At 36.3% G+C, this 25357-nt stretch overlaps 1 protein-coding gene across 1 annotated transcript in view; it reads right to left on the bottom strand.

Moving 5' to 3' along the window:
* Nucleotides 1-25357, bottom strand: part of GLCCI1 (glucocorticoid induced 1) — a 104471-nt gene that overhangs the window by 33559 nt on the left and 45555 nt on the right. Inside the window, exon 3 of the mRNA XM_042967175.1 lies at nt 15747-15833. Coding sequence (XP_042823109.1) covers nt 15747-15833 — 87 coding nt within the window. The remainder of the gene's footprint in view (nt 1-15746; nt 15834-25357) is intronic.

The raw sequence follows: 25357 nt of genomic DNA, 5'->3' as shown, positions 1-25357 counted from the left end.
GCTCAGGTCATGATCTCATGCTTCATGGGTTCAAGCCCCGCATCGGGCTCTGTGCTGACAGCTCGGAGCCTGGATCCTGCTTCGGATTCTGTTGTCCCCCTCTCTCTCTCTGCCCCTCCCCCACTAATGCTGTGCCTTTCTCTGTCTTTCAAAAGTGAATAAACATTAAACAAAAAAAAATTTTTTTAAAGAAATAAGTGTAGAGAGAAGAATTAGCATAAATACTCACAAAAAAAAATGACTTTTGTGAAACTAGATGAAGACAAATCAGAGACCAGCCTTACTTAAAATCTGAGAAGTAAGAATACATTTTATTGTAAATTTCTGGAAACCTAATTAACATCATCCCTACCTACTCATTTGCTATTTTTGTCTGGTTAGTTTCCCCTACTACTGTTAACATTTAAAAACAAAATAAAACAAAACTCAGAGCCTCAGGAGACTTGTTGAGTACCTTCACCTCAGATACTGAAAGGGAGAGAAATATTTCTCATGATGAATTCTACTCTACCATAGGGCAGGGAAATGAGAAATCTTAACCAGTAGGAAAGGAAGCAGGATCTGAGGGCTTTGGGAAGAGTAGGGAAAAAAATGAGAAGAAAAGTATAAAACCAGGAAAAAGGTGCTCTGCTGCTTGCTTTTATATAAATTATGTCATTCATTTTTTTAATAAAAGCATACAAAATAGGTACTATCACTGTCCCATATTATAGGTAAGGAAACTGAAGCAGAAGATTAAAAAGCTTGCTAAAAGTCACACATTTAAGGGGTGAAATACTTGAACTTAGGAAGTAGAATTCCAGAGTCTTCTCTTTTAACCACTATTCTACACTGCCTAAAGACACAAGTTAATAACTTACAGGAAGACAAGAGAATCTTACAAAAAATTAACAACAGCTACACCAAGAGAAAACACAAAAACAATTACTAAAGATATTAACCCAGCAGATTTTTCTGAAAATATAATGTGGAAAGTTAAGAACTTCAAGCTGTCATTACCTTTTATATGAAGAAGAAAAAAAAAAAAAAAAGAGTATGTGACAAACTTAAGTTGTTTACAAACATCAAGTGTCTCAAAACAAAGGTTCTACAGTCTAAAAACAAATTTTACATATTACTCCTTTGTCAGTGTTCAAAGGAATTAAACACGCAACAGTATCTAATCTAACACAAAAATAAAAATTTGGAATTTCTTTTAACCTTTCCATAAATATGAATAATTACAGTTATTTTCCTATGTTTTTAATTGCCAAGAGGCAAACCCTAATGAGCTAATTGCTATTCATTCAGCCCCATGAAATGAACACAGGCATATGCACGCACACACATACATAAATAAAGAACTCACATATATGCAAACATGTCCACAAGCATAGGGAGATGTCACCTACACGTACATCAAGCCTTGCATGCCCACAGACAGACATGCTTGCCCACTTTCAGACTCACACAAACCCACCAACCCAGGAACAGAGATACTCCCACACTCAGATTCATCCCCAGAGATACAGCTAGCTTTGGGACTTTTATGCTAATAATCTGTAATACAGAATTGTATTTACAGCTACCACTAAGGCATATTTGTTAACAGAAGCATGTTAATAGCAATACCAGACTAACATTTAAAAAAACATTTAGTTCACAAACCCACTTGGATCCCATAAATTTATTATATCTATTTTATAGATGAGGACACATTCTCAAAAATAAAGTACCAGAGTGCCTGGGTGGCTGAGTTGGTTAACCATCCAACTCTTGATTTCGGCTCAGGTGACCATCTCACTCTACATGGGATCGAGCCCCTTGCATTGGTATTCTCTGTCTCTGTCTCTCTCAAAAATAAATAAATGAACATTAAAAAAAAATAAAATACCTTTCCCAATGTAATACAGCTAATAAATGGCAGACCCAGTCCTTTAGCCTTTAATTTATAACCTCTATTACCTACCAACATGGCTGAAAGTAATTCTATGTTAATGTTCAACTGCAAGTTAACTACCAGTCACTATGTATTGGTTTATAACCTCAACTGCTTTGTAAAGTAACTTCCTTTCTTAATGTTGAAGATATTGCAAGATATGAGACTGAAGTAAAGATGGACAAAAATTTGAAGAAGCTACTAACATACTAACCTACTGATCAGTGTTCTATTTTTTTTTTTTTTTTTTTGACAAACAGTTTGTATGACCTTAAAAATTCTTCCTATTGGAGTCAATTTTAAGTAATGAAAAGATTACAAAACATCCTTATAATTCAATTTAATATGGATTTAGACAGACTTTATTAGATAAATATTTTTATTTTTTAAAAGTTTATCACATAATTCCTTTGAGTTCAAAGGGATAATCAAAATTCTTCAGACTATTATCTTTTAGGTCCAGAGAAAATATTATTGCAATTATTTCCCCCTAGTATAATATGATAAAAAAAACTAATACCAAAAATTAAGAAAATGTTAGGGCAGAAGGCATATAAAGAAACTTTTATTTTCCTTACTTAAGGGGTGGCTCAGTCAGTTAAGCATCTGACTTCGGCTCAGGTTATGATCTCATGGTTGGTGATTTTGAGCCCAGTGTCAGGCTCTGTGCTGACAGCTCGGAGCCTGGAATCTGCTTTGGATTCTGTGCCTCCCTCTCTCTCTGCCCCGCCCCCACTCACACTCTGTCTCTCTTTCTCTCTTTCTCTCAAAAATAAACATTAAAAAAACTTTTAAAAAAAAGGAAGACCACATCAATAATATCTATTTATCACTGTTTGAACAGATGTGAGAAATATCCCTAATCATTTCATTTACTGCTTCAGATGGCTCCATCTAAGAAAAACTATCCGAGTAATGAGAAAAGCTTATTGGTGAGATCAGGAAGCAACCCATTCTTTTTCCTTATCTCTACTGAAGAACTTAAGAACAGCAAACCCACCTTTTTTTTAATTTATTATTATTTTCTTTAAGTGGCTCCACACCCAGCACAGAGCCCCACAGGGTTTGAACTCAAGGACCCACAGTTCAAAACCTGAGCTGAGATTAAGACTCAGATGCTTAACCAACTGAGCCACCTACATGCCCTATCCTGTATGTTTCAATTTATCAAATTCACAAATAGTAAAATTAAAATCAAAACAACAATACAACAGTATTATTTCTTTCTTGGAATGTCACCATTTGGTATTGGGATAAAGGGCAGATTTGCTAACTGCTTACTATAAAAATAGTGGATTCCCCAAATTCTGTGTTCCTCCCCTGTAATGTGATCTACTGCATGTGTAGGAATACATTTGGGCTCTCCCCATCACATGGGACTTAGTGTTCAGGGGAAATACGGTAAACTTGATGGTCTTGATACTTGCTGTGCTGGGAATAACAAAGGCCACTGTCTCTAATCCAGGCATCTCATGCCTTCTGCCAGCATCCCCAAAATAGTAAAAGGCTAATTTATTACACTCTAAGTAGGAAAAAAACAAAATCCAAGACCTGAGAGGGAATACTTCTTCCTTTGCCTCAAATAAAGAGAAAGAAATTTTAATGGAACAACTTGGAAAGATCAATTTATGTTCCCCACAGATAAGAGGACACAATGGACATTGATATCTGACTCTTATTCTAAATACTGAAAATGTTGGGCTAGGATGATAGCGATTTACTGTTGCATTAGAATCAGCCTAAACTCCTAAACACTAACCAGAACTCCCCCCGCCCCCAAAAAAATGTATGAGAGTTTACCAGGAACCACTTAGGAAAATCTGAGTGCCAAGAGTCATCGTGCAGAGTTGTCTTTGGTTTTAAGAGGGGGCCCACCTACTTAGAAGGGTGAACCGAGTCAGCAGCTGAGACAGTGAATGTTATTTCTACGATTCTAGAGGCTAAGAACACAGTAAAAGACTCACAAGCCCACAAATGCAGAACAGTAGATAAGAGATGTATAGCAACAAGGGACCCCGTGAAATTACTCTACAAAACAAAGTCAGTTTTAAGAATCTGTCAAGCCCAAGAAATGTAAAGACATCTTATTCCCCTTACCTTTCCCTCTCTCCCAAGCTCCAATTGCAGAGGAGCTAGGAGAAAGTAGCTAGAACCATAAAAGCAGCCAGAAGCTTTGACTATTTTAGTAAGTTAGAAAGCATGCTCATTCAAAGGGACCACAGGACTGTAACGGTGATCAGATTCCAGTTTTGCACCACGAGCAGGAGATGAACTTCTCTCACTCAATAAGGATTGTGGGAATTAACATAAAGTCTTTTTTTGATTAGCCCTTAAAAGTCTTAGTTGGTTTTCTAATGTGTAATTATTTCTTTTGGATTTCTATATCCCTTACACACTATTGGGCATACAATCTTATTCCTATGATGTTATTCCATCAACAAATGCATTGCCACTAAACACTGAGGATGTATGGTGAAACATATCTGAAAGATTTACCTCTCTTCTCTTTTACTCTACTAAATGTATATAAATGAAGTATTGTAAAAAGCAATGCTAATTATATCCTTATCATTTAGTTAACAGACTTCTTGAATTCTAGTTATGCTTTATAAATTAATTTTTAAACTGTGTTTTATAAGCAGGAAACCACATTTCTAACAAGTGGAAAAGTACATTTGTACACTTGCTTAGTTTGTAAAATCTAAATAAAGGTTGGGTTGACAACCCTCCAGCAAACATAACTCAAAGGAGGAAAAGTCATCTTTTCATGAAAGAAATGCCTCACTTGGATTCATTTCCTTAACATGAACATAACACATTACTGTATACCTGTATCAGTTGCAATTTCTGATAAATGTATTGCAACTGATTGCCCTTTCTATTGTAGGTAATGGGCTTTTCTTTCCTAATTGCAAGAATATGTGTGTGTGTGTGTGTGTGTGTGTCCTTAATCTACAATTCGATTATACTATACCTAAAGGTGGAAATTTTTTTTTTGTCCTGTTTAACCTCCTTGGAACTGGTGGGCTTTTTCAATTGCTGTCCAAATATAGCAGACTTTCAATCTTTAAAGAATTTCTCTTCCCTGATGCTTACAGGATATTCTTACTTCCTGAACTCCTAACTCAGTCTATTTTCCATGTTTCTTAACTTCTCTTTCATGTTTTCAATCTCTTTATCTTTTTGTTCTATATCTGCTCATCCAGACTAGCAATTTTCAGTTGAGAGTTTTGATTCACTAATTCTCTCTTTTGTTATGTCAATTTAATCTACCAAAGAGTTTTTTATTTTTAATTTCACCAACTTTTGTTATTTACAGAATTTGCAATTGGTCCTTTATCATTCTGCTTGTTCTTGTTTACTCCTTTTCTTATTGTAAGTTATCATTTCATTTGAAATTCTTAAACATTCTCATTTTTAAGTGCTTTTTTTGAGAATGTATTCTCTTTCTTCGGATGTCAATCATCCTATTAAGTATGTCTGCTGTCCCTTATGGCAACAGATTTCCTTACATGTCCTAAAATACTTGTTTGCAACCACACCTTACGTGGAAGTTTTATTCTTTGTGAGTTCTTTCCTGCCATGTTGTTTCATGCTTGCTCAGACTATCCCCCTGGAGTTGCATAGCTCCAGAGTAGGTCTTAAATTAGAAAGATTGGGGCTTTGGTTCCACATGGGTAGAGCTCTATTCCAGATGCCACATCCACACAGAACATATGGTTACTATTTCCATTTTTGCATAGCTGCCTCTTTGGCCCACAGGAAAACACCAACAGTGTCAGGTGGAGTTATTTCAGGTCTACTTTTATGGCCTAGAAACATGGTCCCACCTCCCTGGTTTATGCAGACAGCCCAGTTCCAATCTCCTACCATTTGCAAGACACATTTGGCATTCTTAAAATGTCTAGCAATCTATACTCTCTTAAATTTGGCTTAAACACCCACTTTTTAAGCTCTGGCCCACATGACCCAGGTTTCTGAGAGCCAGACAGCATCAACATCCACTCATTACTAAGGGTTTCCTGTCTATTCATAGTCTGCAGGGGTTTTCTTTGTCTCAAACATAACTAGAATACAGTTACTTATTTCTCTGAAAGTTTTTCACATTGCATTCTCATAAATTTAAAGCAAAGAGGAGGCAGATTATACAGGTGCTTTCACTGACATTTTAATCTGCAATCCTGTTGCAAATTGTGTGAGGGGGAGAGTATGATGTGACTCAGGAAGAAAGGATGTGTGCTACATTTGACTTTGATCCTAATTCAAGAAAGCAGGTCAAAAGCTATTTTTTAAAAACATAATTTTAGTAGCATGTAACTTTAAAAAATACTACTTTCAATAACAGTTTTGGCTTTTCAAAATTTTCTCAAATTCCAATTCTGTCACATATTATAACTATTCTTATTTTCACTTTTTGTCTTTACCAACGTATTCTTATCATTTGCTAGCCTCAGTTATATACCATATAGCACTTAATATCTTCCTGATACACCATGGAAAACCCACCAGCCTTTTGTATCTATTCCTTTTTTATTTTTTTCATCTCTACCGAGGTATAATTTACATTGTCTTAACTTTATTCACTGTAAGGGTAAAACTCAGTAAGTTTCAATCACTATGTAGAGCTGTACAAAAATAATCACAATGCAGTTTTGTAACTTTTTCATCACCCCCCAATTGTGCCTTGAGTCTTATTTGTAGCCAATCACCACTCCTCCAGCCCCACTCTCAGCCACATGCAACCACAAAAGGACTTTGTCCCTCTTCTTTAAATATGCCTTTTCTGGCATTTCAATCATAAATGGAACCATATAATATGTAGTTTTAATCATCTCGCCTCTTTCACTTAGCAGGGATTGGGAAGCCATAATCTGTAGGCCAAATCTAGTCTGCCATGTATTTTTGTAAACAAAACTTATTGGAACATAACCAGGTTCATTCTATATTGTCCATGGCTGCTTTCACACTACAAGAGGAGAGGTGATTAGTTGCAACAAAGATTATATGGCCCACAAACCCCAAAGTATTTACTATCCGGCCTTTTACAGAAAAAATTTGCTGACTTGACTTAGTAAAATATTTTTGAGGTTCACTCACATTGTAGTATGTATCAATAGTCAGTACATTATTCCTTTTTTATTGCTGAAGAGTAAGTTATTGCATGAAAAACCACATTTTGTCTATCTACTTACCAACTGATGGATATGTGGACATTTTCTAGTTTTTAGTTGTTACGAATAACTCTGCTATAAACATTTTGTGTACATGTCTCAATCTAGACGTGTGTTCTCACTTTTCTTACAGATTCCTAGGAACTGAATTGCTGGGTTATATGCTAAGTTTCTGATTAACTTTAAAAGAAACTGACAAACTGTTTTCCAAAGTGACTGTCCCATTTTATGTTCCCAAGAACATTTGAGGGTTCCAGATTCTCTTTATCCTTGCCAATACTTGGTATTGCCTGTCTTTTAAATTATAATCATTGTAGGGTGCCTGGGTGGCTCAGTTGGTTAAGTGTTCGACTCCTGGTTTCAGCTCAGGTCATGATCTCACAGTTCTAGGAGTTTGAGCCCAGCGTCAGGCTCTGCACTGACAGTGCTAAGCCTGCTTGGGATTCTCTCTCTCTCTGCCTCTCCCATTATGTGCACTCACTCTCCTGCTCTCTCAAAATAAATAAATAAACTTAAAAAAAAGAATTAAAAAAGATTTCAAATTATAATAATTGTATTGACTACATAGGTGGATTTTATGGTTTAAATTTGCATTTGCCTAATGACTAATGATGCTGAACACTTTTTCATGTGGTCATTTGTCATTCACCCTTTTATCTTTGGTGAACACTTCTATTCAACTGTCTTATCCATTGATAATTTGGGTTGTCTTCCTATTATTGATTTGTAGGAGTTCTTTATATATTCTGGATATAAGCTTTGTCAGATATATGATTTGCTAATATTTCTTCCAGTCTGAAACTTGGCTTTTCAATCTCTTAGTGGTGTCCTTTGAAGTGTAAATATTCAATTTAATGAAGTTCATAAAGGTTTATTTCTGGATTCAAAAGTTTATCCATTTATCTATGTGTCTTTCTTTTTGCTAACTTCATCAACGTGAGTTTATAAGAAGTACTGAAATTGTGTAATGTTAATATTCCAAATTTCCTGTTTTCAAAAATATTTTGGCCATTCCAGGTCCTTTGCATATCTACATGTATCTTAGGATTAGTCTGTCAATTTCTACCAAAAATAAAAAACATGGAATTTTAATAGGGATTACATTGATTCAATTTGGGAAGAATTATCACCTTAATATTAAGTCTTCCAATCAATCCACTGAACAAAGTAAGTCTATCTATTTATTTAAAGCTTTAATTTTGTCCAGCAATGTTTTGTTGTTTTTAGTGTACAAATTTTGCACTGTTTTTGTTAAATTAATTCCTAAATATTTTCATCTTTTTAATACAACTGCAATAAATTGTTTTATTATTTTTTGGACTGTTCTTATATAGTATCTAGACATAGAACTGATTTCTATATGTTGACTTATATCCTGCAACCTTCCTTGCTGAACATGTTTACTACTTCTAGTACTGTATTTGTATATTTCCTAGGAGTTTCTAAATATAGTTTTTACATTTTATCTGTGAATAAAGGCAGTTTTACCACTTCCTTTACAATCTGGATGTCTTTATTTTTCTTGCCTGACTGCACTGTCTAGAACCTCCTATGCAATACCGAATAAAAGTGGTTGACAAGGAGACAGTGAATGACACTGCCTTCCTCCCGATCTTAGAAGAAAACATTCTGGCTTTCACCACTAAAATGAATGAATATGAATATGATAGAGTGCCTGGCTGGCTCCGTCAGTAGAGCACGCAACTCTCGATATCAGTGTTATGAGTTCAAGTCCCATGTTGGGTGTGGAGACTGCTTTAAAATGTTTTTTTTTTTTTTTAATGTTTATTCATTTTTGAGAGACAGAGAGAGACAGAGCATGAGCGGGAAGGGGCAGAGAGAGAGAGGGAGACACAGAATCCAAAGCAGGCTCCAGACTCTGAGCTGTCAGCACAGAGCCCAACATGGGGCTCGAACTCATGAACTGAGAGATCATGACCCGAGCTGAAGTCGGACGCTCAACCCACTGAGCCACCCAGATGCCCCTGGAGACTGCTTTAAAGAGAAAATATGTGAATATGATCTATAGGGGGTTTTTTTTGTTTTTTTTTTTGTTTGTTTGTTTGTTTTTAACAAAAGCCCTTTGTTTTTTATTATTATTATTTTTTTTTTTTCCCTGTCTTGTTGAGATTATTTTTTTTGTGAATGGGTGTTGACAGTTTGGTAAATGCTTTCTCTAACTCTACTGAGATGATTATATGGTTTTATTCTTTATTTTATTAATGTAGTGTATTACATTAATTGAATTTTGGATCTTAAACCATCTTTGAATTTCTGGGACAAATTCCCTTTGCTCATGGTATATAATCCGCCTCATATGTGGCTGAATTTGATTTGCTAATATTTTAAGGATTTTTGCATCTATGTTCAAGAGAGATACTGATCTGCCATTTTATTTTCTTGAGATGTCTTTGGCCTGGCTTTGAAGTCAGTTAAATTGGCCTGACAAAATAAACTGGGGGGTGTTGTCTTCTCTATTTTCTGAAAGAGTTTGTGAAGAATTAACATTATTTCTTCAAATATTTGATAGAATTCATCAAATCTGATCTTGGGATTTTCTTTGTGGGAAGATTTTTAATCCTCATTCTATTTCTTTACTTTTTTAGAAGTGTATGCATGTCTTCTAGTCTTAAATCAGTCTTTGCAATTTGCCTCTTTCTAGTAACTTGTATCTAAGAGTTCATCCATTTTACTTTAGTTTCCACACTGATGACATAAAATTCATTCATAATATTCCTTTATAATACTTTCAAGTTGTGTGAAGTTGGTAGTAATTTCACCTCTTTCACTGCTGACTTTGCTAATCAGTTATCTTCTTTTTCTGGTCTAGCTAAAAGTTTATCTACTTGGTTCTTCTTTTCAAAGAATAAACTTCTAGTTTCACTAATTTTTCTCTAATATTTTATGTTCTGTTGGGTTCTGCTATATTCTTTATTAACTCCTTCCTTCCTTCCTCTGCTTGCTTTTGGTCTGCGTTGCTCTTTTTCTACTAGTTTCTTAAGCTTAGAAGCTTAGGCACTGATTTAGGAACTTCCTTTTTCCTAGATACACATTTAAAGGTATAAATTTTCCCTGAAGCACTGCTTTAGCTGCACATATAAAGTCTAAGGTGTCTTTCTGTTTTCATTCATTAAACGTTTTAAAATATTTTAAAATGCTTTTAACTGACAAATATTTGGGGCTTTCAAAGATTCCTGTTACATGATTTCATCTTTTGCACTCTATGAGATTTGTTTTATGGCCAAGCATATTGTCTAACCTAGAGAATATTTCAAATATGTTTGAAAAGAATACAATCACTGGGTGGAGTCTTCCATATATGTCATTTAGGTCAAGTTGATTGATAATGCCAGAATCTTTTATCCTCTTATTTTGTGTCTACTTAGTTGTTCTATCATGTATTAAGAATGGGGTGTTGGAATCCCTTATTATTATTGTAGACACTTTACTTCTCCTTTCACAGTTTCACTTCAGGCATTTGTAAGCCACTGTTAGAAGTAGACACAATTTATGATTACTATATCTTCCTGATCTATTGACCTTTTTATCATTATGAAATTTTTTTATCTGTCTTCAATAATACTTCTTATCTTCAAGTCCACTGTGTCAGATAAGCTTTCTTATCATAAAACATGCTTCTTACAAATAGCATATAGCTGGCTATTGTGTTTTTATCCAGTTTGACAATCTCTGCCTTTTAAGGAGAATGTTCAGTCCATTCATATTTAATGTAATTATATGATTAGATTTACTTTTGCCATTTTGTTAACTATTCTCTATTTGTGTCACACCTTTTTTTTTTTTATTCCTCTGTTCCTCCCTTACTGCTTTCTTTTGTGATAAATACTTTCAGTGTAGCATTTTAATTCCTCTATATTTTTTACTTTTTATTTTTTCAGAGTTATTTTCTTAGCAACTGTTCTAGGGATTATAATACGTATCTTAATTTATCACACTACTTCAAAAAAATAATTCCAGTAAAACAGAAACTATACTCCAGCACATGCCCATTTTTTTCCCCTCTTTTATACTTTGCCATATGTATATTTCACATATATAGGTCATAAACACAAGCCCAGGTGACAGGGACTTCAGGAAAGTAGACAGTGGGAACAAAAAGAAATCAGGCAGCGAGGTCTAGGGAAAGCAGGTGACAGAGCCCTAAATAACACAGGCTGTGGGAACCAAACGAAACTAGGCAGTAGGGAGTAAAGTTTGCTAGGAAGTGGGGACAAATGAAGCCAGGCAAGAGGCCCACAGGATGTGGAAAAAGAAAGATACCAAGAGCTCATCCCCTCTGTGTAGATGTCACCCCCACAGCCTGGACCTCTCTCTAGATAGCCCCCTCCCTACCCAGGTGGTGGTCCCCTCCCCCAGGCCAATACTGGGACAGACCCAGAGCCCCCTCCTCTCTCAGAGGCCTGGGCTGGTTGCAGCCAATGGGCCCCAGCCCCAGCCCCATCCCTGGGACCTCAGGAAGTCCCAGTCCCAGTCCCTCCCACTGGCTGCAGAAGCAGTGGGGTTGGGGGGGGGGGCAGGTGGTAGGTAGAGAAAGAGAAAAGAGACAGCTTGGTAGGGGGAGCGCACCTAGCAGCCACAGAGGGAGGTGGGGGAAGGGAGGTGGGGGCCAAGAAAGGAGAAGCTCCAAGGCAGGCTGGCAGATGGGCTTGGGCTCGCAGCATCTCCCTGGTGGCAGTGGGGGTGACAAGTTCTCCAGCCCTGGGCTGCGCAGCCACTAACCTGGGTGCCCATGCAGGCACCCCACCCCCTACACAGCAGTGCCTCTGGTGCTCAGAAGGCCTTATGATAAGAAAGCTTATCTGACACAGTAGACTTATTGCTTTATATGATTTTACGTGTTTCAAATGTGGAAAAATGAGAAAAATATATCTACAGACTCTTTTATATTTACCCAAACATTACCATACTCAAGACTCTTGAGTTCTTTGCACAGATATGAATTGACATCTGGAGTCATTTCTTTTCAGCCTGAAGAATTTCCTTTAGTATTTCTCACAAGATGGTCTACTAGCAGGAAATTCTCTCAATCTTTGTTTACCTGAGAATAATTCACTTTTATCGTAGAAGACTAGGTTTTCTGGATACAGAATACTTGGTTGACCATTTTTTGCTTTCAACATTTTCCATATGTCAGGCTTTATGGTCCCTACTGCTTCAGATGGAAAAGTCAGCCATTAAATGTATTATTAGTTCCCTATGTGTAATGATTCATTTTCTTCATCTAGCTTTCAAGATTTTCTTTTTTCCTTTGGCTTTTAACAGTTTAAGTATGATGTGTCTGTGTGGGTTCTCTTTATGTTTTCTAACTTGGGGTTTATGGAGATTCTTGAATCTATAGATTGCTTTTCATTAAATCTGGAAAGTTTTCTGCCATTATTTCTTCATACATTTTTAAGTCCTCTCTCTTTCTTCTCTCCTGGGTCCCCCATTACATGTATGTGTATCTACTTAATGTTTCCTCACAAACCTCTGAGGCTCTGTGGACTTTTCTTCAATCTTTCTCTATTCTTCAGGGTATATAAATTCTACTGATATATGCGAATTCACTGATTTTTTTTTTCCATCTAAAATCTGCTACTGACTTCATCTAGTGAACTTTTGCTTTTAGTTTCTATACTTTTTAACTCTAGAGCTTTTGTTTCTCTTTTATAATAATTACCTTTTTAATAAATTCTTTATTCATTGAGTCACTATCACCCTACTTCCCCTTTAATACTTTACGGTTTTCTCTGGGTTTTTTTGAACACACTTATAATCACTGCTTTAATGTTTTTCTCTGCTAAATCCAACATATGGAGACACTTATATACAATTTCTAGTGATTTTCTTAAGTATGAGTCATGCTTCCTTGTTTCTTTGCAGATCTCTAAACTTTTTGTTGAATATTGGATATTTTAAATGATACACTGCAGCAACTCTAGCTTCTGATTTTCCTTGAGGTTGTTGTTGTCTTATCTGTTTGTGTTTTAGCATCTTGATGAACTAAAAGTATGTTTCCCCTTCATTGTGTGGCCACTGAGGTCTCTACTCCATTCTCTCCAACCCCATTTTTTTAAAAAAAATTTTCATGTTTATTTTTGAGACAGAGAGAGAGAGATAGAGTGTGAGCAGGGGAGGAGCAGAGAGAGAGGGAGACACAGAATTCGAAGCAGGCTCCAGGCTCTGAGCTGTCAGCACAGAGCCTGATGTGGGACTCAAACTCACAGACCATGAGATCATGACAGGAGGTGAAGTTGGACACTTAACCAACTGAGCCACAAAGGTGCCCCATCCCATTTTTATTTTTAAGGCTTGCTTTTTAAGACCTTTTCAAGCTGGTCTCCAGTGTTCACCTTGGTGTTTGGCTAAAGACTGATTAGAGATTTTATTTAATTATCTCAATCTAATAAGGCTTCCATTCCAAGGATGAGATTTGTGTGTGGAATGAGGAGGGCATTCAAAGTCTGAGCCTTTCACAAGATGGCCCCAGGTTTTACTACCACTAGGCCCATTTGACTCTCCTCTTCACATATTCCTAGGCTCCACAGACCAATGATGCATAGGTGGCTTAGGCCCACTTCATATTCTGCTGTGCATATCTACAGCCTCCGGTCAACCTGGGATGTGTGAACTTATCAATCCCCCATGACTATCTTGTCTCCTAGAACTCTCTATAAAATCCTGCTATTTCATGAGTCTTTAACTTGCCACAAATTGGACTAGACTAGCAAAGCCTTAGACTAGCTAAGGCATTGGTCTTCCCTGTTTGTCTGCAACTAAGTTTACTATTTTAACCTACAACACTGTGAGAGAGTGCCCTTTCTCCAGCTGGGGCTACAATACTTCCAATCTTCAAGGCTTGCCCCATCCTGGTTGAAATGGCATACCAACAAAGCTGGGCATGAGGAAGAGAGGATGAGGAGTAGCACAGATAACACCACAAGTCTGTCACTGGGTTCAGTGATTTTCATGAAGTTTCTCAATTTGTTTAGTTGATTTCTAGAGCACTGAATTAGTTGTTTTGACAGCTTTGTCCAGCTTTATGTTTGCTTTGTGGAGAGAGTGACCAAATCTCTCATTCAGTCATCTCAGATATTCCTTTTTTAATAGTGTGTATATACATATATATCATGTGCTGCTGCAGTCCAAAATTTAATTATACCAAATCTTGGCTAAAACTTTGAAATGTTTTTTTAATTGTTTATCTACCTTTGAGAGAGAGACAGAGAGCAAGCGGGGGAAGGCAGAGAAAGAGGGAGACATAGAATGCAAAGTTGGCTCCAGACTCTGAGCTGTCAGCACAGAGCCTGGCACAGGGCTCAAACTCCTGAACCGTGAGTTCATGACCTTAGCCAAAGTCGGATGCTTAATGACTGAGCCACTCGGGGGCCTCTTGGCTATAATTTTGAGATTGTATTTATCTCTGAGATCAAAATGCAAGTTCACTTTTTTGTTATTCATATTCTATGCACAGATATGTAGCTATTTTAGACTAGACATATTAGACTCAGCTTCCCTTCTTTTTTGTTCCTGCTGGGAAAAACTCATTTTGTGCATGTGTGCTGTTTACAGGGTATATAGAAAAGTTAAGGATTTCCCTACAGCACTATAATACAGAAGCTACTAAAAATGTAATATAGTCACAGGCAAAATCATGCTAACAGACTAGATCTATTCAGTCTAGACACCATAGTATTTGAGCGATAGTGATAACCCACAATAGATGAAAGTAACATTAAGAGGTATAGAAACTATGACACATGAAAAATAATGAGAGTAATGTCAGTGTTTACTCTGAAAAAAAAAATGACATGATGCTAGCCTTTCAAATATTTGAAGTAGACTTACTCAGTATTGATACATCAGGCAGAGTCAAACTTAGGGGTATAATTTTGAGTTCATTATGCAAAATAAACTATTTAACAACTTAAGCTAAAACAAATGGACTCATTTTGCTCTTGTGCAAAGCGATGAGCTTCTCTCACTGAGAATGATCCTAACAGACTAGATGACCACATTTTTAAGGAGTGTTTATTTAGGAGATGAACTAGATGACCTTTCAACCCTAAGTTTTTGTAATTTTATAAAAACAATTATATAAGAATTTAGATGGATAAAAGATAACACTATCATGAAAAACCATCCAAAATATACATCAAGATGATTATAATTTATGTTTTGATAATAAAGGAATGAGTTATAAAAACTATTCCTAAAAGACATGTATTCCACTGCACTCTTGGTTCTCAAAGGGCAACAATATGTTGGATATTACAAAAAACATATGAGAAGCAGAATATACTATTCTACCATTGTACAAAGCAATGATCTAGAATTCTGGTTGCTGTAACTTCTTAAAATCAAGAAGGCTGAAGTGGGAACAGAAGATAACTAAAAGAAAAAAGATATAGAGATTGTTACATAAAACCAGACTTCACTCTGAAAAGGTACAAGCTGAGTGGGTGCATTACAAATATTTATAAAGGACAGGAAAGGCACAAATAAGGTAAACTCAGATTTGTTCACCCAAACCTAGAAGGCAACCATTCAAACTGTGAAGGAGGTAAGGTTAGGACAAATAACAGAGGTATCATTTATTCAGGAAACATAATTTGCTAGGATTAAAACAGGTTATAGACTGAAAACAAATAACTTACCTCCTTTAGTTGATCAGCACTCCCCCATGATGCAGAACGCTGATGTGACCTCTTTTCGGCACCCTCTTCTGCCCAACAACTAGGTGTCTTTAATGAAAAAAAAAAAAAAGATAATACAAATAATAAAATAAGGAATTCTGTCTCTACTTCTTAATCTCACAGCATTTCAAACATATTTCAAAATCTTAGCACATACCAGTTAAGTTATACTAAATACTAAAATCCCTTAAGTGCTAAGATTTTTCATGACCCGTGAAATGTTTAAAACATTCTGTCATATTCTGAATTAGACATTACCAATCTACGACATCTCTGAATAATGTCATTCAAAACATTTGGTTTTTTTTTTACAACAACATTAATAACTTAAAAGTTATCAAATCAAAGAGAATTATGAAGATACACATTTTTGAGCTTTTAAAGAGAATAGCCAAACTAAATATAAAATGGCATTTGTCCTAAGTAAAAGAGATGGAAATGAGATTAACAGAACTAGCTCAGAAGCAGTGGGATTACAGATGACCTACAAGTCAAATATCTAGCTAAAGAGCAGATTGTACTACTCTTCCTACACTCAGGAAAGAGAGTATTAGCAATAGTATCCTCTTTTGAAAAACTCAAGCGTCTTTAAATAAAAATATAAAATTATTAAAATGACAAAGAAAAACATTAAATCTGAATGAACTATGATCTGAAACAATACATTAAAAAAAAACTTGAGCTACATGTCAGAAAAGAGTTTTTACCTTAAACCTCATTTTCAATCATTCAGCCAGTAGCAGACACTATACCCAAACATAACACGAAACGCTAAATGCCAAATAGTGAGACCATTTAGTAGTTGTATAAAAAAGTCAAAATGTTAAAATATCATCCTTAAGATATGAGAAGACTCTTAGTGGAATGCAAACCAGGGAAAGTAAAAAGCACTACAGCTAGACAAAGGATAACGATTAGCACAATCAACACATATAGATTGAAAAATTATTGTTTATTATAGACTGAAAAAAAATCAATCCTTATGTTGAGGTTGATGCTATATAACTTCTTATGAAAAAGGCCTCAGTTCTACTCTATACAATTCAAAATGCTCGTGAACAACTTTTTAAGTAATTACCTCTTAAGAGTAATAATGCTCCAAAATGAAACCAACAATTAATTAAATGGTAGGTGAATAAAAACACAAACAAGCTGCTTAACCAACCAGTTCAAGTACCAAAGTGAAGCTGTTCAGTGATAATTGAGAGTAAAACAGTTTATTTTCATCAAACTTTCATTTTTAGAATTTACATGCTCAATACTTTTACTTTTCTACCAAGTGTAAGCATTAGTCTTGTCAAAACTCAAATGACTAAGGATCACAATGTTTAAAACTCAAAAGTACTTCACAGAAAAGGAGTCAAGTTTCTGGTATGTTGCATAATTAATAATTACATTTCAAACAGGAATTATTTTCATTTGGTACAACTCCAATTTTTTCAAAGGACATTTATTACATAAACTGTATAGGTATCTCCAACTGAGAGTTAAATCAATAGCCACAAAACTTTTACAATTGCCTTACTACTGCCAGGCACACCAGTGGCAAATGGAGCTACATCTGAGGTCTCTTATCTCACAAAAGATCTTCTTTCTTCATACTATCATTCTTTTCTTAAAACTGAATGTGAAAACCTATATCATTATTTCAGAATGTAGTGTTATACAAAAGAAATAAAAACTAACTACAAAGGAGCATTTATATTCCTGAAATCCAGCTAGTAAAACATGTAGATTTTTAATTTTTTTTTTTTTCAACGTTTTTTATTTATTTTTGGGACAGAGAGAGACAGAGCATGAATGGAGGAGGGGCAGAGAGAGAGGGAGACACAGAATCGGAAACAGGCTCCAGGCTCCGAGCCATCAGCCCAGAGCCTGACGCGGGGCTCGAACTCACGGACCGCGAGATCGTGACCTGGCTGAAGTCGGACACTTAACCGACTGCGCCACCCAGGCGCCCCAGAACATGTAGGTTTTTAAGAGTGCAAAACTATTAGAAGAGTACTCTGACATGTGGCTGCAGAATTACATGCATATAAATTGTTTAAATACATTCATCATAGTACCAACTTTTCCAAAAAATACTCCCCAGAAAGTAATTTCATTTTAATCACATCAATTTTAAATAAATAGAAAATGTTCGAGTCTGTAAATATATTCTATAGACCACATTGTCCAATAAGACAGCTACTAGCCACATGCAACAATTTACATTAATGAAAATGAAATAAAACTAAAAATTCAGTTCCTTAGTCACACTAGCGCATTTCAAATGCTCAGTAACCACATGTGGCTAGTGGCTACTGGCTGCTATACAAGACAGCACAGATGTGGAACATTTCCATTGCTACAGAAAGTTCTACTGGGAGCAGTGTTTTATACATTTAATCGCAGATTTTTAACAAGTTACTTTAGTCAAAGCAAAACCAAAAGATGGCTACTTGGTTTATTAAATCTATGTAAAGTTCATGCTTGTGAAGTCACAAAAGATGAACTAATTTGTATCTAATTTATTAAATCTGAGCATTTGAGAAATGCTTTACTATTTAAATTCAATAAGCAACAATACAAAGCAGCAAAAATCCTTTCCTTTCATATCAGCAAGAAATTCCTTCCAACTAGATTCTCCATTAATCTAGAGTAGAATTTTATGAACTGTGCTACTTACAACATCGCTATTGGACGCTGATAAGAATAAAGATAAAACTGTTCTATGGCCAAATTAATTTGGGAAATACTGTATTTCATACTTCCCCATACCTCATGTACAATACAATTACCATTTCAAAAACTCAAATACACACTTTTTTAAAACCTGCTTTACTTTCTTTCTTTTACTTAAATGACCCGAGAACACTTATTTTACAAGTAGACTTATTAACACTTGGAAAGGAATATAATCCCCTCAATAATGTGGACTGTATCTGATTGCTTGCTCTTCAGCCAGCCACTTTAGGGGATTCTTCCTTTCTAGTTGCCTCCACTTACACTACCAAGGAAGAGAAAGTAAACCTTTTGTATACTTGAACAATGCAGAACTAAAGCCTATCTCTAAGACTACTGGCTTAAAAAAATTCCCTTGGAGTGATAAGGATACCAAGGCCATTTTCATTTTTTATCTTCACCTCTTGGAATTATCCAAAATCCAGCCCATGAAGCTTCCTCTCTAACCCTCAGGTCCATCCACCTACCTCTTGGTTTCCTGTGTGAGGACCTCTTCTTCTATGAGTGAATTATACAGAAAACAGTTCTAGTGCATGGGACTGCACACTTGTTTAAGAGCATTTTTAGGTTCACAGCAAAACTGAGAGAAAGTTGCAGAGATTTCCCATATACCCCTCATGCCCCACACGCACAGCCATCCCCCACCAGAGTGGTACATTTGTCACAACTGATTAACCTACATCGATCCATCATCATCACCCAGAGTCCACAGTTTACATTTGAGCTCACTCTTGGCAGTGTGCATTGTATGGATGTGGACAAACGTGTGACACGTATGCCACCATTATACTATCATGCTGGGTATTTTCACTGTCCTAAAAATCCTCTGTGTTCTACCTCTTCATTCCTCTCCTTATCCCCTAAACCCTGGTAACCACTGATCTTTTTACTTTCTCCTTTTTGGCCTTTTCCAGAATGTCGTATTGTTGGGATCGTATGGTAGGGTCACATTTTCAGAGTGGCTTCTTTCACTCAGTAATGTATATTTAAGGTTCGTCCATGTCTTTTCACAGCTTTATGGCACATTTCTTCTTAGTGCTCAGTAATACAGTTGTCTGGATGCACCACACTTACTCATCCACCTACGGAAGGACACCTTGGCTGCTTCCAAGTTTTGGGAATTATGAATAAAGCTGCATAGATGTTATCTATGTCCAGGTTTTTGTATGGACAAAAGTTTGCAACTCCTTTGGGTAAATACCAAGGAGCACAAATGCTGGACGGTGTGAAAAAGCTACATTCAGTTTTGTAAGAAACTGCCGAACTGTCTTCCAAAGCAGCTGTAGTGTATCACATTCCCACCAGCAATGAATGGAAGTTCCCATTGCTCTGCATCCCGGCCAGCATCTGGTATTATCAGTGTCCTGGATTTTGGCCATTCTAATAGGTGTGTTTTAATTTGCATTTCTCTAATGACAAATGATGCGAAGCCATCTTTTCATATGCTTGTTTGCCATATTTCTTGGTGAAGTATCTATTAAGGTCTCTGGCCCATTTTTTAATCAGGTTGTTTGTTTTCTTGTTGTTGAGCTTTAAAAGTTCTTTGTATATTCTGGGTAATGGTCCCTTATAGATGTGAACACTGGAGAATTTTATAATAGGCTTTATTCACAAACTAGCAAGGGCAAATTAGCTCCTAGCAAGAAAGTACTTTTTTCAATATGCAAGAGCTCAAAGCTACTTCCATAACAACCCACAAAACCAAAAAAACCCCCAAAAAACAAAAAACCTAAGTACTTGAAAAAATTCTCATGATCTTATTTAAAACTTAAGTAAAACTTTTTTTTTTTTTTTTTTAAAGTAAGCTCTTCACCCAGTGTGGGGCTTGAACTCATGACCCCAATATCAAGAGTTTCATGTTCCACCAACTAAGCCAGACAGGCACCTCTTATGCAAAAGTTAAAAATCTATGTTTTATACAGTTAAATCTTTGGTCTTGGAATTTAATGTAGTTTATAATCAATATTGGAAATATCATTACTGACTGCTAACTATCTTACAACACTTAAAGAGATGATCCTTAGTATTAAAGTACAGACCAAAATGGCAAGACATGAAATTAAATTACATGAATCAATTACATTAGTCATTGTTGTGATTACAGATCAATTTTAAGTTATAAAAAGTTTTAAAAGACAATTTACAAACCCTTCATTATTTATAAATATAACCACTAATAAAAAAATGTTTAAGCTTCTAAAAAGCTTTTATTAAAAAAAATTTTTTTAAGATTTATTTTTATTTTTGGACAGAGAGAGCGAGCGAGCATGAGTGGGGGGCTCGGCAAAAGGAGAAGGAGCCAGGAGGGGAAGAAAGAGAGAATATCTTAAGAAGGCTCCAGGCTCAACACAGAGCCCAAGGCAGGGCTCAATCCCACAATCTTGGGATCATGACCTGAGCTGAAATAAAGAGTTATGAAGCATTAAAAATGAGCACAGGGATGCCCGGGGTGGCTCAGTTGGTTAAGTGTCTAACTCTTGATTATTTATTTATGTATTTATTGAGAGGGAGAGGGAGAGGGAGAGGGAGAGGGAGAGGGAGAGGGAGAGGGAGAGGGAGAGGGAGAGGGAGAGGGAGAACGAGTGAGCAAGCTCGCACACATGAGCAGAAAAAGGGGCAGAGAGAGGGAGAGACAGAATCCCAAGCAGGCTCCATGCTGCCAGGGCAGAGCCCAACATGGAGCTCAAACTCACCAACCATGAGATCATGACCTGAGCTGAGATCAAGAGTGGGATGCTTAACCCACTGAGCCACCTGGGTGCCCCTGACTCTTGAGTGCACATGCCTTTCTCATTCTCTCTCTCACAAAATAAATAAAGACTAAAAAAAAATGCCTTTAAAAAAATAAAATTAAAATGAGCAGAAAAAAGATAATGATTCTACTATTGTTATCCCTTTGTTCTTCTGATAATAGTATACAGGTATAAAGTTTCATAACTAGACACAAATATATATAGTTGTTTCACTTGTTAACAAATACCATAGAAAAGAAAGAGTTCTGCTGAAAAAGCTTTAGGAATTCAGTGATTGCAGCAGTTACATGCTCAAATGTTTTTTTTTTTTTTAATCACACTTCAACTATATAGCAAGTTATGTGTTCATCAGGTTAGACCAGTTTCAAAGTGTGGTCTGTGGACAAGCAGCACCTGTGTCATCTGGGATATTAGAGATGCAGATTCTCAGGGTCAATCCCAGAATTACTAAATCTGGAATTCTTAGATACAGTTCAGCAATCTACGTTTTAACAAGCTCTCCAGATGATTCTGATGCAAATTGAAGTTTGAAAACCACTATTAGACTAAGGAAATAAAAATGAATAATAGATTTTGCACTCAAGGTGCCTGCTGACCATATATCTACTCATTTTCCTTGTAGGCTAATATCCATTAACAAGTATAATATCAATTTGCATATAATTACATCTTTGGAAATTACCATACACTAATGTAAATACCATTTGGAGCCATGTAGAAAGTTATATTGAAAGGGAGAAATTTTTCTTTAGTGAGGAACATTAAGCAATAGTCCCTAGCAAAGGATTAACGTGCCTGCGTATTTAAGCAAAGTGTACAAAATCTATATCTAATTAGGCCGCAGTGTGCTCAACACACAATTGAATGAAAATCTGTGAAGTAATGGTTTGTGATTTTCCAGATTAGTAAACAGGGAACTTATTCAGAAGAGTTAAGAAGCTGTATTTCTTAAGGTTACGGTAAGGGGGAGGGAGAGTGTTAGCCAACTGCAATTTCTGAAAACAGGAAATACCACAGAAATTAATTATTGCAGGTGTGCTACACATGATAAAATGAAATAATCTGCCATACTCTGTAAGAAATGCTAATTTGAGAAAAAGCAATCATAAGTGTGCCGACAACCTTAACAATATTCACAGTAATTCTATTTCTAAGAATTAACCTGAGATGTACCCCCAGAGATGCAATGGAAATAAATTAAATGTCTATTAGTAGGGAAATGAAAAATTGTGGTATATTCTCACAATGTGACAACCACTGCACATGGATGACAATCCCACTTCAGTAAGCAAATACACACAAACAGAAAAGCGCTAGAAAGAGATATTTCAAACTATAAATAGTAGTGAGGATTCTAGATTATGCTATTGTAAATCCATAATTTTTTTCAGCTGAATGAGAATAAAAATCGGGGAAAAAAAGACTTAAAATCATGTTTAGGAACATTGAATGGAATGGGAAAATGCTATGACTTATTAAAAAGGTTACAAAATACTACCTATGTGAATTCTATTTTTAAAAGCCTTTATTTTTACTTATTTTTTAAATGTAAATAATAAAAATATAGAAAGATACATATCAAATAAGAAATGGCTATGTCTGGATGTTAGGCATATAGGCAACTAATTAAGTGGTTTTTTGGTATTTTCTAAATTTTCTACAATGATGACTATTTTCAAAATTTACAACAGGATTTTTTAAAAAATAATACTAAGACAGCTCTGCTATATGACCGGTAAGTGTGCACACACCTACACTAAGGAAGCCCTCCTAACTTCAGACACAAATGTCAAATCTATTTTGGGAGACAGACTACACATTACATTAAGTTAGAATGTTAGTAGGGGCGCCTGGGTGGCTCAGTCGGTTGAGCGTCCGACTTCAGCTCAGGTCACGATCTCGCAGTCTGTGGGTTTGAGCCCCGCATCAGGCTCTGGGCTGACAGCTCAGAGCCTGGAGTCTGCTTCAGATTCTGTGTCTCCCTCTCTCTCTGCCCCTCCCCTGCTCAGGCTCTGTCTCTCTGTCAAAAATAAATAAAAACATTAAAAAAAAATTAACTTTATAAAAAAAAAAAAGAATGTTAGTATACATTACATAAAATATTTTTCAGGTTTCTTTTGACTAGGAGGGTTAGGGTTTTCTCCAGACTATAAGGGACCCAGACTCCGGACTACATATAGATCACCAACTACTGGCTATGGAAATGGAGTTGGTGATTTTAAATTTCTTTTTTAAGTTTATTTATTTTGAGAGAGAAAGCACAAGCAGAGTAGGGGCAGAGAGAGAGGGGAGACACACGGTCAGCACAGAGCCCGATGTGGGGCTCAACTCACGAACAGTGAGATCATGACCTGAGCCAAAATCAAGAGTCAGACACTTCAACCACTAAGCCACCCAGGTGCCCCTGGAGTTGGAGATTTTAGAAAAGCAGGAACGGGGCGCCTGGGTGGCTCAGTCGGTTAGGCGGCCGACTTCGGCTCAGGTCACGATCTCGTGGTCCGTGAGTTCGAGCCCCGCGTCGGGCTCTGTGCTGACAGCTCAGAGCCTGGAGCCTGTTTCGGATTCTGTGTCTCCCTCTCTCTCTGCCCCTCCCCTGTTCATGCTCTGTCTCTCTCTGTCTCAAAAATAAATAAACGTTAAAAAAAAAAAAAATTAAAAAAAAAAAAAAAAGAAAAGCAGGAACATTTAAGTGTTTAGAGTAACTGAAAACTGAAGGTCATTGAAATGTCAAACACTCAGAAATACTAGCGGGAAGTTATTGACGAGAATACTGATAGGAAGTTAAAATTCAATTCAGGTATGCCTTTCATGGTACACTTTAATTATGTGAAGGCAAAAGTATCTAAAAATGTTCTCCTGATAAAGTTAAACACAGAGCTACCATATGATCCAGCAACTCTCAGAGAAATCAAAGGATGTGTCCACACAAAATCTTGCGCACAAATTGTCACAGCAGTACATCAACTCATGAATGTATAAATAAATTCGAGTCTATACCCTAGAATATTAGTTAGCAATAAAAAAGAATGAAGTACTGATACACGTTACAAGATGAATGAACCTTACAGATAGCATACTAAGTAATAGCCAGACACAAAAGGCCACAAATTGCATGCGTCCATTTATTTGAACTGTTCAGAACATACAAATCTACAGAGGCAGAGAGTAGATTCATGGGTGCCTACCACTGAGAGAAAGAGGATTGGGGACAAACAGTAACTGCTAACGAGTACAGCGCTTTCTTTTTGGAGCGCTGAAAATATTGTAAAATTGATTACAGCAACGGTTGCACAACCCTCAATATATGAAGAACCACTGAACTGTACACTTTTAAATATATGAACCATACGGTATGTAAGTTATATCTCAATAAAACTGTTACTAAAATTTTTTAGGTAAATGAGGCAATTATAAATCAATCATTTTTCAATTAAAAAAAGCCATGTACTGCTGAACCTGAAACTCACAAGGATTGTTTGCACCTTCTTTAAAATAACTGTTATTTTCTGTCATGCTTTTCTTGACAAGTTTCAAGTCACAAAGAGGCACTAGTCAAGTAATACAATAGAAGAGGCCAGGAGGCACTGCACATTAATAACCCATCCAGTTAGGTTCCTTAAGTCACGTGGAGAACATGTAACACAAAAATTAAAGATGCAATGTAAAATAAAGTATACATTAAAAATATTATTCTCGGGGCACCTGGGTAGCTCTGTCAGTTAAGCATCCTACTCTTGATTTCAGCTCAGGTTATGATCTCACAGTCATGAGACTGCGCTCCATGTCAGGTTCAGTAGGAAGAATGGAGCCTGCTTGGGATTCTCTCCCCTCGCTGCCCCTCCCCAACCCATGTGCACCCGCTTTCTCTCTCTCTCAAAATAAATAAAATAAAAACTTAAAAAGATATACTATTCTCTGGCTTTTTAGAGAAACAGTTACTAATAGGCTACTGACATATAACCAGCTTGAGATAGTTATGTGAGGAATTAAAAGTATGAACAATATTCAATTTATTACTTGGAATGTACACTTAATAATACCCTTTCTGACAAGTTCTATCACTACTATTGGAATAGATTTAAAATCAAATGAGGA

This window comes from Panthera tigris, chromosome A2, assembly GCF_018350195.1.
Source record: "Panthera tigris isolate Pti1 chromosome A2, P.tigris_Pti1_mat1.1, whole genome shotgun sequence".
In the NCBI taxonomy this organism is placed as follows: domain Eukaryota; kingdom Metazoa; phylum Chordata; class Mammalia; order Carnivora; family Felidae; genus Panthera; species Panthera tigris.
The sequence above is the reverse complement of the archived record's forward strand: the minus strand, read 5'-3'. Positions and strand labels throughout refer to the sequence as shown.